Source organism: Bidens hawaiensis, unplaced genomic scaffold, assembly GCF_021521415.1.
Source record: "Bidens hawaiensis isolate Kalapana, Puna unplaced genomic scaffold, B.hawaiensis_p1.1 tig00012999_1, whole genome shotgun sequence".
Classification (NCBI taxonomy): Eukaryota; Viridiplantae; Streptophyta; class Magnoliopsida; order Asterales; family Asteraceae; genus Bidens; species Bidens hawaiensis.
Genome location: NW_027492089.1, coordinates 260370 through 277327, shown reverse-complemented (window position 1 = coordinate 277327; position 16958 = coordinate 260370). Strand labels below are relative to the sequence as shown.

The 16958-nt window shown below is 32.1% G+C and overlaps 2 protein-coding genes across 2 annotated transcripts; both read left to right on the top strand.

Annotated features, from left to right (window-relative positions):
* The first annotated feature begins 5359 nt into the window (after nt 1-5359).
* LOC143542866 (pre-rRNA-processing protein ESF2-like) lies at nt 5360-8269 on the top strand. Its single transcript, XM_077035342.1, has 8 exons — nt 5360-5384; nt 6725-6977; nt 7123-7186; nt 7280-7347; nt 7431-7520; nt 7623-7753; nt 7846-7995; nt 8094-8269. Exons 2-8 carry the CDS (start codon nt 6734-6736, stop codon nt 8109-8111), a joined length of 765 nt encoding a protein of 254 aa, XP_076891457.1. The 5' UTR covers nt 5360-5384; nt 6725-6733; the 3' UTR covers nt 8112-8269.
* A 1381-nt stretch (nt 8270-9650) lies between these two features.
* LOC143542888 (putative N-acetyl-gamma-glutamyl-phosphate reductase, chloroplastic) lies at nt 9651-15120 on the top strand. Its single transcript, XM_077035360.1, has 4 exons — nt 9651-9694; nt 14197-14262; nt 14740-14862; nt 14946-15120. The coding sequence occupies exons 2-4, from the start codon at nt 14200-14202 to the stop codon at nt 15081-15083; spliced, it is 324 nt and encodes a 107-aa protein (XP_076891475.1). The 5' UTR covers nt 9651-9694; nt 14197-14199; the 3' UTR covers nt 15084-15120.
* Nucleotides 15121-16958: the final 1838 nt, after the last annotated feature.

Here is a 16958-nt window from a genome sequence, read left to right as displayed (position 1 = left end):
CTTATCAATTTATTTTCTTCACCGGTTACCCATCGTGCTATGTAAACATTCATGGCCAGGGTTCCTAAAGCGACTCCCATCCGTATCTTGTTCCCTATGCTAGATTCGGCTGCTTGAGCAAATGTTTGCACCATTAATCCACTAACCCCGACCATCAGCTTGTGTGACCCGAACCTAAAACGGCCATGAGAAGTTAATTCATAGCAACCTTAATATGTTATATTTCTCATAATCAAATCCGAATGCGACATCACAAAGTGTAAAACTTCTATACTTGAATAAATAAGATTGAGAGATGACTGATAATCATATCGTAAGACAATGGTAAATGCTTGATTGACATTACCGAAATGTCAAGTTAGTTACAATATATAGAGATCACAAAAAAAGCTCTAGAAACCTAACTGAGTCCGTGGGCTCATACTAATAAACTCTAGTATGTTAATACAATCTGATACATATAAGCATCTTGAAGCAATAGTGTTGGAGCTCCATCAAATCGACTTATGTTCGATACATGTAAGTATGCAACACTTAAACTATAGTTTTTTCGAGCTAGAGTTAAATATAAGCTTCGTACGAATACTATTTAAGAAAATGACGGAGATAATTTACCTGATATCTTGGGGATTCGGATCCATGCATATGTTTTTCTTCTATATATCTCGCGCCAAATGTAGATTGTAACCTTGCTTCTTCAGGTACGAGGTTATATTATATCTATCACTTGTCAGTTTAAACTCGTAAAGGTCAATGCGCATCATATGAAGTAGCAATTTTTTTACGAGTGACTTGTATTTAGGACCTTTTAATCAATGACTCAATTCAGCGTTTGACACACTAAAACAAATGACGACTCTGACCAAACAAATGAGTACGTCAGATTAAAAATGTTATAAAATGACGTATACAAAGGCAATTCACTTAGGGGGTGTTTGGTACAGAGAAAAAAAATGAGAAGAAATGGAAATGGAAATAGGAGAGAAATGGAATTGGAAAGAAATGGAAATAGGTGGAGAATTGAAAATCATTTCCTTTGTTTGGTAGAATAGAGAAAAGAAGTGAAAATCATTCTCCTTCTCTCAACCTAACTCTTCCAGCTGCCACCAACTCCACCTTCTCCTCTCTCTCTCCGGCGACCGTTCTTCCTCCTCTATCTTCTTCTAATCCACCACGGCCACCAACCACTAAAACCACAGCTGCCGCCAACCACTCCGCCGCGATTTAGGGTTGCTAGTTGCGAACGGACGGACGCCGGTCGGAGTAGGACGCGACGGAGTAGGGTTCCGCCAGTCGGAGTAGGACACGAACGGATGTTTTTGCCTACATCATCGCCGGAGTTGCTAGTTGCAACGCGACGGAGTAGGGTTCCGCCGTGCCGGACATCATCGCCGGTCGGAGCAATGGAAATAATACCATACACACTTTTTGCCTACACCGAGAAGACAGATGAGTAGAGCAGAGAAGCGATGGTGGCTCACAGAGAATTCCATTTCTCTTCAAAATGGAGAGAATTGGATTTCTCAATTTTTTGCCTACACCCAATTCCCAGAGAAATCCAATTCTCCCCCCAATTCTCTACCTAATTCTCCCAAACAATGGAAATCCAATTCTCCACCCTCTTTTCTCTCTACCAAACACCCCCTTAGGACATTTTAGTCAATGTATTAAAGGTTAAATTATTTATCTTGACGGTCTCTTATGTATTGTATTATTGCAACTTTAGTCCCCGAGCTTAGACCAAATGTTTGCCAAAAGGTAACAATGGTTCTTGAAATGGATGAATGTTATGGGTTCGGTTTGTTACGGACACTCCGCATAGCAACTGAAAGAAAAAAAACAAAGAAATATAGTTGTGATATGCCCTAAAAGATACTGACATATGTCTAAAGGGATACATGCATGTGTTTTATATCGACCGAAAACCATGAACCCTACAAATGAATACTGGTACCAATATCGGTACAAGTTAGGTCCTTTGCGAAATTTGTAGAATCCTTTGCTCGAGTGATAGAAAGAAAACCATGCTAATGTGCGGAATACGTTGCTCAATCATCGAAGTGCCACCGAATTCATTGCCCACTCATCCAACAAAACCCGCAATTTCAACTTCTTAGAAAAAAAAAGCGTCAATTAGTATACCCATTTAGAGAACTCAAGGATTCTATTTGAAACGGGAAATATCCAAAATCCAAATGTCTGAAAGCTTTGGGGTATTTTGGTTTTCGATTGAATAACCACCAACATTATATATGACACGTGCATTGAATAATGAAAACCTCGTAAGGTGTAATGTATTATTGATCAACTATATATACGATTGCAAAGAGATAAATAAAAGAAAACATAATCAAATACAATTACCTAATTATTATAACACTATAATACTAAAACTCTAATAATATATTCTATAATATTCTCTAATGTGTTGACTGCATTTATATATTCAAAAATGGTGAGGCTCATAAATATTTAAGTTGCTTATATCTTTTAACAGGAAGGAATTTATTAGTTATTTTATAAAATTAATAATTGAATAACTTAACCTATATTCATCTATAAGGGGGTATTGGTAATTACAATTTTGACATACATCTAAATCTGTAATTTTCAAAAATAAGATTCTCAGGTTGCAAAAGGGCATCATTCTTTATTGTCATTTCTCCTCTATTTCCAAGTATCTCTCCTTTCTAAACAAACAAACAAATAAATAAATAAATAAATAAGCAAATAAAATGTAGTAATATTAAAATTAAAATAAGTGATAATAAACAGTTTCTTATCTTTCATTTGCTAAAAAAGCAGCATTTTAGACAAGTATAATAACCAACTAATTATTACCGGCATAAGTTTTACAAGTCACAAAATTTATGAATAACTACATCTATTTACAAACAAATAAAAACTTAAATAACTTAAATATAATATTATTATGTTAAACCCAACTTACGAAATGAATTTATATACAAAGGTTTCCTTACGGGAGGTTAGGTTAGAGGATCTATAAGTCTATAACAATAAACTTTCATAAACTGATACATCTACTCCACTAAGATTCCAAACTTTTATAAAAAAATCATCATTTACTCTACAACAACAAACATTCACAAATCTTATTAAAATATATATATATATATATATATATATATATATATATATAATATGTGTGCATAATATATCTATATGTGTATGCAAGAGAAAGAAAGAGAAAATTGTCCATCTTACTAGTTTGCCACTTGTATGCAGACACAAACTTTAGTTCAGAGACTTTACTTCACAACAAAGAAGTTTATAAGTTATAACCATCTTATCTTTCTGCCGTACGTCACGTAAATTCGGACCTTAGATTCCATAACCGTTGTGGTCTTATGGATGCTCTTAGTAACATGTACCATGAAATAAAGGTGGTAGCTTTTAAGACGTCATCATGTGATACTTTTAAGAAAGAGGATTTGCTATATTTCATTAGACTAATTCCATTGGCAATCTCAAAATCTCAATATTACATTATAAAATTAATTTTTCTCTCTTCAATCTACATAATTTAACTCATCCCAATCTTTTATACACATTCACAACCCATCCCAACTTAAAAAAAATGTTTTTTTAACGAAGTCCGTTTTTAATAAAATTTATATCGGAATGTTCATATTTTTTTTAATAAATATCGTGTATTTAATTATTTTTTTAGTTAGAATATTAAAAGATAATTAAATAATTAAGTTATCGGAGGTTAGTTTGGATTGCAATCTAGGTTTGCTCCACCAACCTAGATTGCCAATCTAGATTGCATTATTTTCTTTTTCAATTTTTTTAAACTTTGGGCCCACCAATCTCATTATGAGATTGCCAATGAGAGTAGTCTTATTGGTGTGGCGTGAGCACTACCACAATACCACTTTAAGCATTTTAGGATCTCACCATGCATTATATATTTATAAGAGTTGTTTGTTTGGATTTGAATAGTTTCATTAAGAGGTTATGTCTTATTCGATTAGACCTAAGGGTGTTTGTTTTATCAATAGTTCACATCTTAATGACTAAATTGAGTTCTTACCAATTCAGTAAATAAAACACAACTGTCGTTGAATGAAAAATTACCCCAGTTACCCCTCTGCTTGATTGTAGCTTTGCTTCTTAAATATGATGTTTAAATTCCAACGTTTTTTTTTTAAACAAGAAATTCGTTGTTCAGAATAACACTTTTACACACGAATCTTTTCAACAATTTATTCTTATTTATTCTTTTTCAACAGTTTTTATTCTTTTTCAACAATTTATTCTTCTTTACTTGGGATTGACATACAAGGAACATTTTTAGATGAAAGGTCAAAAATAATTAACTTATTACATATTATTTATTAAAGTACTAGGTTAGTTACCCGTGTAGCACACGAGTTTAAATAAGTAATTTTTTATTAAATAATAATATAATGTGAAATACTAAAAAAATGTATCACATATATAAAAATATATTATACGGTAAGAAAATTAAACATTACACAATTTGGAAATAAAAAGTTGTTTGAAAATTTATAAATCATAAATTATTTCTTTGTTATTTTTAATATCAAAACTTAGTTGTAAATGACTACTTTTTTAAACCAACTCGTGGACCAAAACTTATTATAATCTTAAACTATTTTAACATGAATAATGTTTGATATTAACCGGTTAAAGAAACCCATCCGTTTCATATTGATTACTTATAAAAATCTAATATTAATAACCAATGCAATATATTTTAAATTAAACATATTAATATATTTATGATGATATTAATTCTTTTAAATTAGGATGAAATTATTAAAAATTAAAAAAAAAATACTAAAAAGAGAAATATACTTAATATGATAATTTGTAAGAATCAATATAGTGATAATATTTGGTATTTAAAAAGCTTTATTTATTATTAAATAGTATAGATGTTATATATTACATAGATTAGAGCTCATGGGGTTTTCAAATTTGCATTATATGATAACGAAGTTATTAAACGTTAGAATTGCACAAGGAGAAACATGAAAAAAAATTTACAATTTATAAGTCGCCACGTCTTTCAAACTCCGGCATGTTTCGTCATTCGTCTGTAAGATAAAAAAGAATTATGAAGTTTTACATAGTATGCGCCTATTCGGTTTAAATTTTTTATAGAATTATTATTATTATTATTATTATTATTATTATTATTAAATAAAATACACACGTCTAGAACAAACTCTGATAAATGACAAAATAAGTAGATTCATGCCCCGAGCCCGGGTGAGATTTTAAAATATTATAACGTTTAAATAATTATTCATTATAAACACTTGACCCATTATCTATTCGACCCGTCCCAATACCAGTTGTGCATTTGCATTCCTCTCGAGCTTCAAAAGGCGGTAAGTAAATTAGGGTTTCTTTCGTTTGCTGATTTCAACTATAATTCAATACTTATCTGCTTTCGGTTGCTATTGAATTAATCAGTATTCAAATCTTAGCGATTTTTGTCATCTTTACGGTGTAGAATTAGTCTGTTATCATTGGCATATTAACAAACACTTGGTGTGCATTCTTATACAAGTATAATAAATATAATATTTGCTTAAATGTTAAACCCAGGATAGACATAAGCAATTAGGGGTAGCCTAGGGGTGTGCAAACAGGTCTTACTCGCAATACCTGACTCGGACCCGGTAACTCACCATATTGTAAATAACCGGGCCTGATCGGTTAGGGTCTTGCGCGGTTTATGCTCGGTGCAAATGGGTTTTATCTGACCGGACCCAGTTAATGGTATTCTCAGGACCCAAGAACTGAATATAACTGGGTCTGATCGGTTCTTAGGTCTTGAGGGTTTTGCGGGTCTTACCTGTTTTATGCTCACTCCTAATTAGGGATGAGCAAAAGTCGAACCATAACCGAAAAGCTTAACCAAAATTAATCATAACAGACAAAACCAATTGGTTAGCTAAAGTGGATATGATTAACCGGTCATCTGGTTATGGTTACAGTCAATGTGTCTTCGTTAACCAACTTTTATTGAAACCGAATCAAACCTTTTATGTTTATGGTTTTCCAAAATTTATACCTCAATTTCCATTTTCTGTACTTCAATTTCTACCTTCTAGCATTTAAATTCATGCTGCAACTGTCTATGACCGAGCTTGGAACACCGTAACCGAGCTTGGAACCGGCATATATTAGCTTTGAAACTTTATAGTTGAGCTTGGAAAATCATAATTGAACCATTTTCAAACGGAACAAAGGAAATAATAATAAGAATATACATTCGACAATTAACCGAAACCGACGGTTAACTGATCTATAGTTAAACGACCATTCAGTTATGGTTATGTTTATGGTTAAGCCCCCATAACCGAACCGACTTTGCACGCCCCTATATGCAATAGACAACCAATTGTCATATTTCAAAAAATGAAAATAGCAATTAATTATGGTACATACTTCACTATGTTAGTGTGTTAGTCTACTAGATTTGTTTATATAACTACACGATAAGTTTCTGCTGTTTGTTATATGGTTAGTAACTTAGTGTGTATGTGGTTTGACAATACGCTTAAATGGAAACAAAGACCCTACCTGGTTATACTTATACCTCTTCTGAACATAATTGTTTGCAACAAGTTTTATGACATTTTTAATGGACTTTTATGAGATTGCAAGTGTGCTTTTGCCCCTTGTTTTTTTGAATGTGGCTGTATTGTTCCAACGTTTTCAGTTGTGAAGAATGGCTGATGAAGAACAAATCGAACTAGATGATTCCATAATGGAGCTACCCGATGCGGAATTAGAAAAAGTTAAGGCGGAACGGAAGAAAAGGAGGAAAGAACGTTTATTGAAGGAAGCTGCTAAGGCTAATAAGCGTGGTGTATGCTACTTGAGCCGAATTCCTCCACGAATGGATCCGTTAAAGCTTCGTCAAATTCTATCTCAATATGGAGAAATCGAGAGAATTTACCTCACACCTGAAGGTTACTATTGTTTTTTACTTTTTCTAATTTTAATCTTATCTTTGTTTTATTTGACAGATGCATATCATTGAAAAAGACCTTCTTGCAGAATGATTTGTTATTATGTTTACTATGTGTTTCATACTTATATAAAATCTTTCTACAGATCCTACAGCTCATGTACACCGTAAAAAAGCAGGTGGCTTTCGTGGGCAAGGGTTCACCGAAGGGTAAGTTTTTATTTTAAAAATAACAGAAGGGAAAGATGTTGGATGATCATGTACTCTGAATGAATACGAGTGACTTTTTTATTCTTCTTGTAGATGGGTTGAATTTACAAACAAGAGTGTTGCTAAAAGGGTTGCTTCGATGTTGAACGGTGAACAAATAGGTATGTATGCAAGCGAACATATATTTATAAAGGTAGATTGCTACTTATCTAATGTGGCATTGAATCATTGATTGTGTGTTTAGGCGGGAGGAAGAAGTCTTCATTCTATTATGACCTTTGGAACATTAAATATTTGAGTAAATTCAAATGGGATCATCTCACTGAAGAGATTGGTATAAACTTTTGATGTCCTTAAACATATTCTTAATGATAATCACTCAAATCTTGCAAATATTTGTAATATTAAGTTATTAACTCGACTGCTTGTAATACAGCGTATAAGAATGCAACAAGAGAGCAAAAACTTGCACTGGAACTGTCTGCAGCTAAAAAGGAGCGGGATTTCTATCTTGCAAAAGTTGATCAGTCTCGTGCTTTAAGTTCTATAGACGAACGACTAAAGAAGGTATACTTAAACTTACATTTTTTCACAAGTCTAGCACAGATTAACATTATGCAAAAAGTCTGATAATCACGTTAATTACTTGGCTTGTGCAGAAACGTAAAATTCAACAAGTGGACGGTACGACTTCAGAGATCGAAGGTAATCAGCAGGCAGCGAAAGTGATTCGCCAGTTCCCTCAGAATAAACCAGTCAAAGATGATGCTGAAAAGCGAAAGCGGCTATCCAAAGACCTTTTGGCCGGGGTGAGTATTTATGCATTTATTTTTTTGTTGACTGGGACTTTATTTGCAATAATACGAAGCATGTTGGTTAACACTTGAGCATATGTTGTCCCGTGTAGGTTTTTGGAGGTTCTTGATGAAGTTACTCGCCAACGGATTGAAGTTGTGTTTGTTCCCGCTGAATGCAAACCAGTTTTGTAGTGATCAAAAAACATAATCATGTGCAGTAGACTTGCTTAATGTATGAGTTGTGTGGTGTTTTTTTAAGGATGTTACAAACAAGATGCTATATTTTAATTCCAATTAACTTGGGAACATTTTTTTGTCCATCTGTGTATTATTTTTATTTAATCTCTATGTGACAATCATTACAAAATGGACTGACAAAAGAATGCATACAAGGCAAATTAAAGATATTTAAAGAATGTGTTATGCATTTTCAATACATGTTTCTCTTCCATAATATATACAAATAAATCAATAATCCTACAAACAACTCATCTACAATTTTTTAGCAACAATGTGCTATAACACCTTTCAAATTACAAAATTATCTACTAATCATATGAACTCAAAATATTGATTGCCATACAACTCCATCATGTTGTATCAGCTTGAGTTGAAATTAGGACTATCATAACATGTCGGACACTACACGATAACCTGTTGTACTATACACGAGCACGACATGATAACTAATCATGTCATTTTTTTCAAAACACTAACACAAACCTGTTTAGTAACGGGTTAACCTGTTAAAACCTGTTAAGGGACCTGTTTAAACAAACAATGAATAATACATGTGCAATGAAACAATTTTTTTTTTTTGGAAAAAGTCTTAATTAATACATAATATTAACATACTTGAATAAATAGTGGGTTCTGACCGACATGAGTGAAATGTCGTATACAAATATGTCTTTAGGTTTAGGACTTCATGAGTGTATATCTATTTATCTTTTAAATTAAAAATCTACACATGTTACTAACAAATTAACATGTCTTTAACCTGTTAGGACACGAATTTTAACATGTCTTAAAAAGGTGGACCTGTTTAAGACACGAAACATGTTAAGCTCAAACCCAGACATGTTAAAACCCGTGTCGTGTCGTGTCATGTTAACAGACCCGTTTCATAAATTGACAACCCTAGTTGAAATGCCAGAATGAGGGGTTGCGATAAAGAAGAGCGGGTTGGTAGGTCAAAACGACTCGCCTTCACTTATCTTTTCATATGGTTCTTTTTTCTTTTTTCTTTAATGACCAACGAATCCTGCAATTGGGTTACTGACTAAATTCATCATATCGGGATACACTCGTCTTTCGATCCGGTAAAAACCCTCACCTAAGGCCAACGCCCGTGAACACTCTCCCGAAGGCACGACAATATAATGAGATAAAACCCGTTCAGTTCAAAGATCCAACTAGTGAAAAGCCAACTACTCGCCTAGTATACCATCATCACACTGGTACCTCTGGTGGGACAAGAATCGAACCTGGGTGGGTTCCTGGCTAAATTCATAATCTTTTAAGTTATTATTATGGAAATAAATTAACTAGACAAAAACGCATATTTACCCTTTTTTTTAAATAAATTTATACCCTAACAAAAAAATAACATAACCACAAAACAATTGAATCTCCAACCTTCTGACTGCTATTCGAAAGTGGTGGCACCGGCTGAAACCGAGTGAGTCATTCAATTGCGAGTCAAATACAAGTAAGTGTATTTACAAAATGCTAGTCGTATGACGCTCGTTCGCTCGGAAATTGCTCGTCCGATTTCGGATCAGTTTGGAAATGAGCCGTTCGGGCTGGGTTCGAATAGCAGTAAAAAAAACAAACATTTTTGAAATTGAGAATTTTAAGAACCATTTTAGTGGTCCAAAATAGTTCTCAAATTCTCAATTTTCAAATGGTTCTCTTATGATCATTACCCTATATATATATATATATATATATATATATATATATATATATATATATATATATATATATATATATATATTATATACTAGTATGAGTGCCGGCGCGTTGCGGCGGGGAGGCAACAAGAATTCAGTTGGTAGCATTCCGCTTAGTTATGATGCTAAAGTTGGTATGCAACTTTGTAAATCTGTGGTTACAAAAGTAAAAGTTATAAAATCTTTGGTTGCAACAAAAACTGTATAGAAAATATTGGTTTATATTGTGGTAATGTGGTCCACACCTTTTTAAACAAAACTTATATGAGTGAAATTTAGTTGGTAGTATTTAGGTTCGTTACGGTGCCAACGTTGGGTATATCTTTACAAGATCTTTGGTTTCAAAAGCAATAGTTTATAAAATCTTTGGTTGCGGATAAAACTATATTGAAAATAGAGGCTTAGATTTTGGCATGCACCTTTATTAACTAAACTTATGGGACCGGAGAAAACTTTTTTTTACTAAACTTATAATACATATTTTTTCTAATCAAACATAAAATAAAATATAAACTTATTAAACTAATGTTGTCATTATCTTGCTTGCCCCCTATATTATATTATATTATATGAAAAGAATACATATAAAAGTTAGCTATCTCGCTTTTTAATAGAAAGAAAACTACACACCTCTGCTTGTATGCATTTTAAAGAGAATAACTAAATCATGACGATGTTACAATCTTGTATTTGTATTATTTTAAATCTTTAATTACTTATTCTTGTACTCGTCTCTTTTTGGCCAATATACATATGTACATACGTTAAAATCTTTTTTGACCCAAAAGAGTTAGTTTACCCGAAAACAAAACAAAAACATATAACAAAAATGGGTTATATTCATAGTCAAAGATTTACACTATCATTTTGACTCAAAAGTCAATGCTAGCTTCACTCCAAGTGGGTCCGAACATAGAAGTGACTCCTACACTGGGACTACTTGAGAATAAGAACCAATGTTATTTTGGCTTTCTACCATATACATGATTATGAATTCATATACATGCAAAGTATATGGTGTGAGAAGCCTTCACCAGTTCACCTTCAACAAATTTTCAATATGCTAACCAACTTATAAACAAAATTACAGATATGTGCGTATTGAGGCGAAACAAACCTCCTGATCAACCTTTGTTGACCCAAATAATTTGTATGCTCATAAAACTGATTTGTAAGAAACAAAAAAACATAAAACCAAGGTTACAGATACAATTTGTTCTCAACGTCATCTTTAAAATTATCAGTTGCACCATGTTCATTTTGATGCTTCTAAAGAAAAGTTAATAATGTTAGGGAAAAAATAAATAAATCTACGGAATAAAATACATTGTCGGTCAAAAACAAAATGCAAAATATAATTAACTTATACCAGGTAGGGAAGGGTAATTCAAATTCTCTAATTTTTTGACTTGCGCGTTGCAGCAGCGTGTCTTTGAACCAGTAAGCAGATGATCCGAATTCAAAGTTTAACTCGATTAGTAAAAAGTATGTGACCCGTACCAAACTTGTGGCCCAAATGTTCACTTTTTCATGAATTTATAACTTTGTCCTAACATACACTAATAATTCCACTTTAACCATAATCTAATACTTTGGCTTAGCATACACTGATAATTAAAATAACCATCAATTTCGAGTAACCATTATCCGAACATACATGAACTTTACTGATAACAACATTACTATGTTTAATAATAATTACATATTGGATGGTGTGTTTTGTCAGATTGGTGCATTCCATTAGCTGCCATTGGTGTACCTGCACAATAAAGAAATGAAATTGGTGTCAGTTTCTTTGCAATCGATATATTCATCTGTGTGTTGTATTTGAAAGGTTAACTTTATTAAAGTTTTCCAAAATATAAAATACGAATAAACTACTAATCCAAACCAATGAGGAAAACTTTTGAGTTTTGACTACTTAAAATTGGCTAGCATAAATGAAAAACATTTTAAACAATATGCTTAAAATTTGTTTACAAATTGGTTTTCAAGTCTTTAATAAAATATAACAGTTTTGAAATGCCTAACCAGAAAGAGAAGCCATTTAACAGTTACAATTATATTCAAGTCTTGTATGAGTTTTCAAGCCCCAAATTATGCAGCCTAGAGTATTACATATTTAAGGTTTAATTACCTGTTCTGCAGTCCGTTTACAGCAACAATTTTGCAGCCCATTAACAGGTCAAACAACTAACTCGTTTAACGAATGATACAGGCCCAATTACACCTGAGAACCAACTGTTGCAACTTTGATGTCCACTCGAGTGTGACCGCAGTATGATAAAAATAAGCTAAAAAAAATCAGGTCGATAAAATTGGACCATAATAATGAATTCGGCCTAACTTTACTTTTGGACCTAATATGTTTGGGCTACATCATGTATTTGTTTTTCTAATAATAATCTAAAATTGGTTTTTCCGGTTCGGTTCATTTTTTCTTTGGTTTTGGTTGATAGCAAAACCGAACAAAGAAATTGGATTCTGAAAATAAATAAATAAAAAAACCCGACGGATTTTTAATTGTGTTTGGTTATTTTAGTTCAGATTTAAGCCAATTGTTTCCAAAAGTCACTTTTGACACAGATAGTCGAACTTGACATTAAAATCAAATTTGACCAACAAAGGTCAAGATTGACAAATAACTTATGGTTAGTCAACAAATTTCAACAGCCAAATATCTAAAAAAAACGTATTGCTGATTGTGTCTAAAACCTTCATCATCCATATGTGATCATTAGTTATCTTTCTACATGTTTAAATAGGATAGCATTTTAACACAAAGTACAATCGACCATGAAAAAAACCAAGATATTGAAGTCCACATCATAAGATAACTCAACTTTTGTGACTCTGCTTCTACCTAGCAATAACATACATGTGTATACATTATAAAAAATATTCACATAGAGTGCAATTTTAGACTCTTTGGCATAAACAAGATTGATATGTGATGCCATGCTAACTTACCTTATCAGTTGAATTCACCATGGAACGCATGTTGTAATTTGTATGCACAAAAGATGTCAACTTTAACCGGTTAATGCAAGCACACAACATCACTGAAACACCTGATAGATTTGAACCAAACCTGCATAGCTTTGAACAACAAAATGAGAATGCAAATCCAGCCTCAACTTCACTGTAAGCTTTCATAACCACTAATTGATGCTATTTATGTGAAAGTTTACAAAGTACATTAAAAAGAACACAATAGTAGTTTCAATTCATCGGTGTGAAAATACATGTTTAGTTTTATAATAATGCTAATGGATTATCTTTATATAACTTAGTAAAGAAGGATATATGTAAAAAGTTAATAAAATCACATAATCTACTTTTAAGTTTTAACTACCTTCTAAATTGTTCTTTTCTTTGATAAAATTTTTATAATCATATAAACAAAACTGGGACTATACTTGTATATGCGTTCAAAGATACAAACAAACTGGCCTCAGAATCATGAGAACTCGATACACGAAGAGTGATTACGACATAGATCAAATTTATTATCTAAATATTACACAAATTGAAACAATTCGCTTACAGGGTCCTTAATGTAAGCAACAAAAGAGAAGAACAGAAGAGACAGGCTGCGATGAGCAATCACAATCAAAAGGACTGACATAACTTCCGGCTGGGTTTTATCGATTAAAAGAAGAAGAATCAATTGATCGGTTGTCGACAAAAGCCCAAACCCTAGGATCCCTGTATGTGATTTAGGAACTCAAGAGAGTTCTATACATTTTAGAACCGAGAGTCTTGAATTAATGATAGATTGGAGTTTTAGAAATTTAAAATTTAAAACTTTATACGAAATCAAGCAAAACCAAGTTTCAAACCAAACCAAGTTCAAGCATAAATTATCTATCGCTTTTTTAAACTCAATTCGTTCGGTTCGTGAACAGCCATAGTTTTACAGATAATGGAACGGTGGGTATATTTGTAATTTGGTATTTCAAAAGAAAAAGCAAAACAAAAGGTTTAGATTTCTTGCTTTTGGAAACCGTCTTTTTAACACACGACATAACGCAAAGCCTAGAAGTGTTTTTATGATACTCAAACATGATTATTTGCTTATTTGCTTTTCTGAATAAAATAAAGCATAATGGGTAAATTTGCAATTTTTTTGATTAAGGATGGAGGGTAAATATGCATTTAAAATTTTGGGTGGGTTGGGTATATATGCATTTAACGAGGGGTTTGTAGGGGGAAATATGCCATTAACATATATATATATATATTTATTTTTTTCTAGAAAATGAATTCCATGGTTGCTATGCGTTCGCTTTTTACGGATGGAGGCTACTTCTCCAGGTTTGAGGTTCATATCATACAATAATTTTCTAGCTTTTATAACTTATTTTGATTTTTAGTTACTAGTTATATAAATTGTTTGGATGTTTCTATGATATTAAGCATGTATTAACAAAAAAAAATGTATTGCAAGAACTACATATAAACAAATAAATATGCAAGCATTATGTTTTGCATTTTGCATGAAAAAAAAAAAAGTTACTAGTTAGAATGCACATTTTTTACCAATCAGTGTATTCATTTTTCATGTTTTCAGTATCGGGTACCTTTCAGTTTTGATATATCAATTTGTTAGTTTTTTAGTTATATACATGTATATATTCATAGTTAAAATTTTATATTTTATATTTATTTTAGCAAGCCAGTTTTATGCAGCTCACCAATGGCTAGGCTGGTTTATACACTAGTTGTAACATATAATGTAAAAGAGATTATTCAGTGTTCAGTTTCTTATGTCAAAAAGATATTTGGTATTGAATCATAGGATAAACCAAAAATGTTGAAATCTAGCAAAAGGCCTGTCAAAATGTTAGCTGTATCATCTCAGAAAGCTGATAAATCTATAAAAGTTGGTATTCTTGGAGCGAGCGGGTATACTGGTGTCGAGGTAAGTTATTGTTTCATTAACCAACTAAATGTTTCATCCTTCTTATTGCTAAATTTTTAACTATAATATTTTTTCGTTTTCAGCTTATTAGATTCATAGCAAACCATCCTTACTTTAGTATTTCTTTGATGACCGCGGATAGAAAAGCCGGTCAATCAATTGCTTCAGTATTTCCACACCTGATCACACAGGTAAGCATTTGCTGCAAATATTATGCATAATGATATATTAAGAGTGTGTTAGCTAGGGGCGTAAACGAGCTAGAACTTAGCTTGTTTATTATTTATTAGTTATTTAGTTATTTTATTCATAAAGTTTTAAATATTTTTACATATACTAGTAGGAAACCCGTGCGATGCGGTGGGGGCAAGATGCAACTTTGTTTGGTATTAGTTTAACTCGTGACAAGATCATAAATGACTATGATTTGCTCGTCAACTATCATCCGCTAGAAAATGTTGAATGTAGGAAAGAAAGTCAACTGATCAGCAAACTATATTCAATGAACTAAAACAGAACAGTACAGTTAAGCGCCTATTTGCAACCGAAATTTAGAACCGATTTCTGGTCTGGAAAATCCTCTAAAATCAGCCGCCACAGGAGCAACAAAACAACCCATGAATGTAGATACGTGTTGCATCAATTTGACCTGAAAGCCAGTCCAGATATGGACCGGTTTACACACTGAATTGCAGTCTTTTTCATGTTGAAATAACAGCAGAAACAGCCCATAATATGAACAAATATGAGTTAAAGATTCATTTAAAACCAAGATAACAAAAGGAACATAATATTATGTAATTAGTAAATTTTGGACCAAACTCAAGCCCCTATTTATATAAAAAAAAACATATATCTTAAGTTATGTGAAACTATGATTACAAAAATTTATACTTTATCATTCATAATCCAAATGAATAAAACAATTTAGGATGTTTTGTGCCATAAAAATGTAGTTTGGGTGACCATTTGAAGCTAGTAGCGTAAAACAATCTGATATATGTATAAAAAACTTGTATTATAATATTAGCCACATTTTTATGATAAAGAGGAAAACAAAACATACCATGAGCAACTTCCCCATGGTTCAATCCCTAAAAGATACTGACATATGTGTAAAGGGATACATGCATGTGTTTTATATCGACCGAAAACCATGAACCCTACAAATGAATACTGGTACCAATATCGGTACAAGTTAGGTCCTTTGCGAAATTTGTAGAATCCTTTGCTCGAGTGATAGAAAGAAAACCATGCTAATGTGCGGAATACATTGCTCAATCATCGAAGTGCCACCGAATTCATTGCCCACTCATCCAACAAAACCCGCAATTTCAACTTCTTAGGAAAAAAAAAGCGTCAATTAGTAACCCATTTAGAGAACTCAAGGATTCTATTTGAAACGGGAAATATCCAAAATCCAAATGTCTGAAAGCTTTGGGGTATTTTGGTTTTCGATTGAATAACCACCAACATTATATATGACACGTGCATTGAATAATGAAAACCTCGTAAGGTGTAATGTATTATTGATCAACTATATATACGATTGCAAAGAGATAAATAAAAGAAAACATAATCAAATACAATTACCTAATTATTATAACACTATAATACTAAAACTCTAATAATATATTCTATAATATTCTCTAATGTGTTGACTACATTTATATATTCAAAAATGGTGAGGCTCATAAATATTTAAGTTGCTTATATCTTTTAACAGGAAGGAATTTATTAGTTATTTTATAAAATTAATAATTGAATAACTTAACCTATATTCATCTATAAGGGGGTATTGGTAATTACAATTTTGACATACATCTAAATCTGTAATTTTCATAAATAAGATTCTCAGGTTGCAAAAGGGCATCATTCTTTATTGTCATTTCTCCTCTATTTCCAAGTATCTCTCCTTTCTAAACAAACAAACAAACAAATAAATCAATAAATAAGCAAATAAAATGTAGTAATATTAAAATTAAAATAAGTGATAATAAACAGTTTCTTATCTTTCATTTGCTAAAAAAGCAGCATTTTAGACAAGTATAATAACCAACTAATTATTACCGGCATAAGTTTTACAAGTCACAAAA

Excerpts from the sequence above, each read along its gene's own strand:
- LOC143542866 (XM_077035342.1), top strand. The coding sequence starts at position 6,734 with ATGGCTGATGAAGAACAAATCGAACTAGATGATTCCATAATGGAGCTA. Across the intron at positions 6,978-7,122 it reads AATTTACCTCACACCTGAAG|ATCCTACAGCTCATGTACAC; the intron begins GTTACTATTGTT and ends ATCTTTCTACAG. Across the intron at positions 7,521-7,622 it reads TCATCTCACTGAAGAGATTG|CGTATAAGAATGCAACAAGA; the intron begins GTATAAACTTTT and ends CTTGTAATACAG.
- LOC143542888 (XM_077035360.1), top strand. The coding sequence starts at position 14,200 with ATGAATTCCATGGTTGCTATGCGTTCGCTTTTTACGGATGGAGGCTAC. Across the intron at positions 14,263-14,739 it reads GCTACTTCTCCAGGTTTGAG|GATAAACCAAAAATGTTGAA; the intron begins GTTCATATCATA and ends ATTGAATCATAG. Across the intron at positions 14,863-14,945 it reads GCGGGTATACTGGTGTCGAG|CTTATTAGATTCATAGCAAA; the intron begins GTAAGTTATTGT and ends TTTCGTTTTCAG.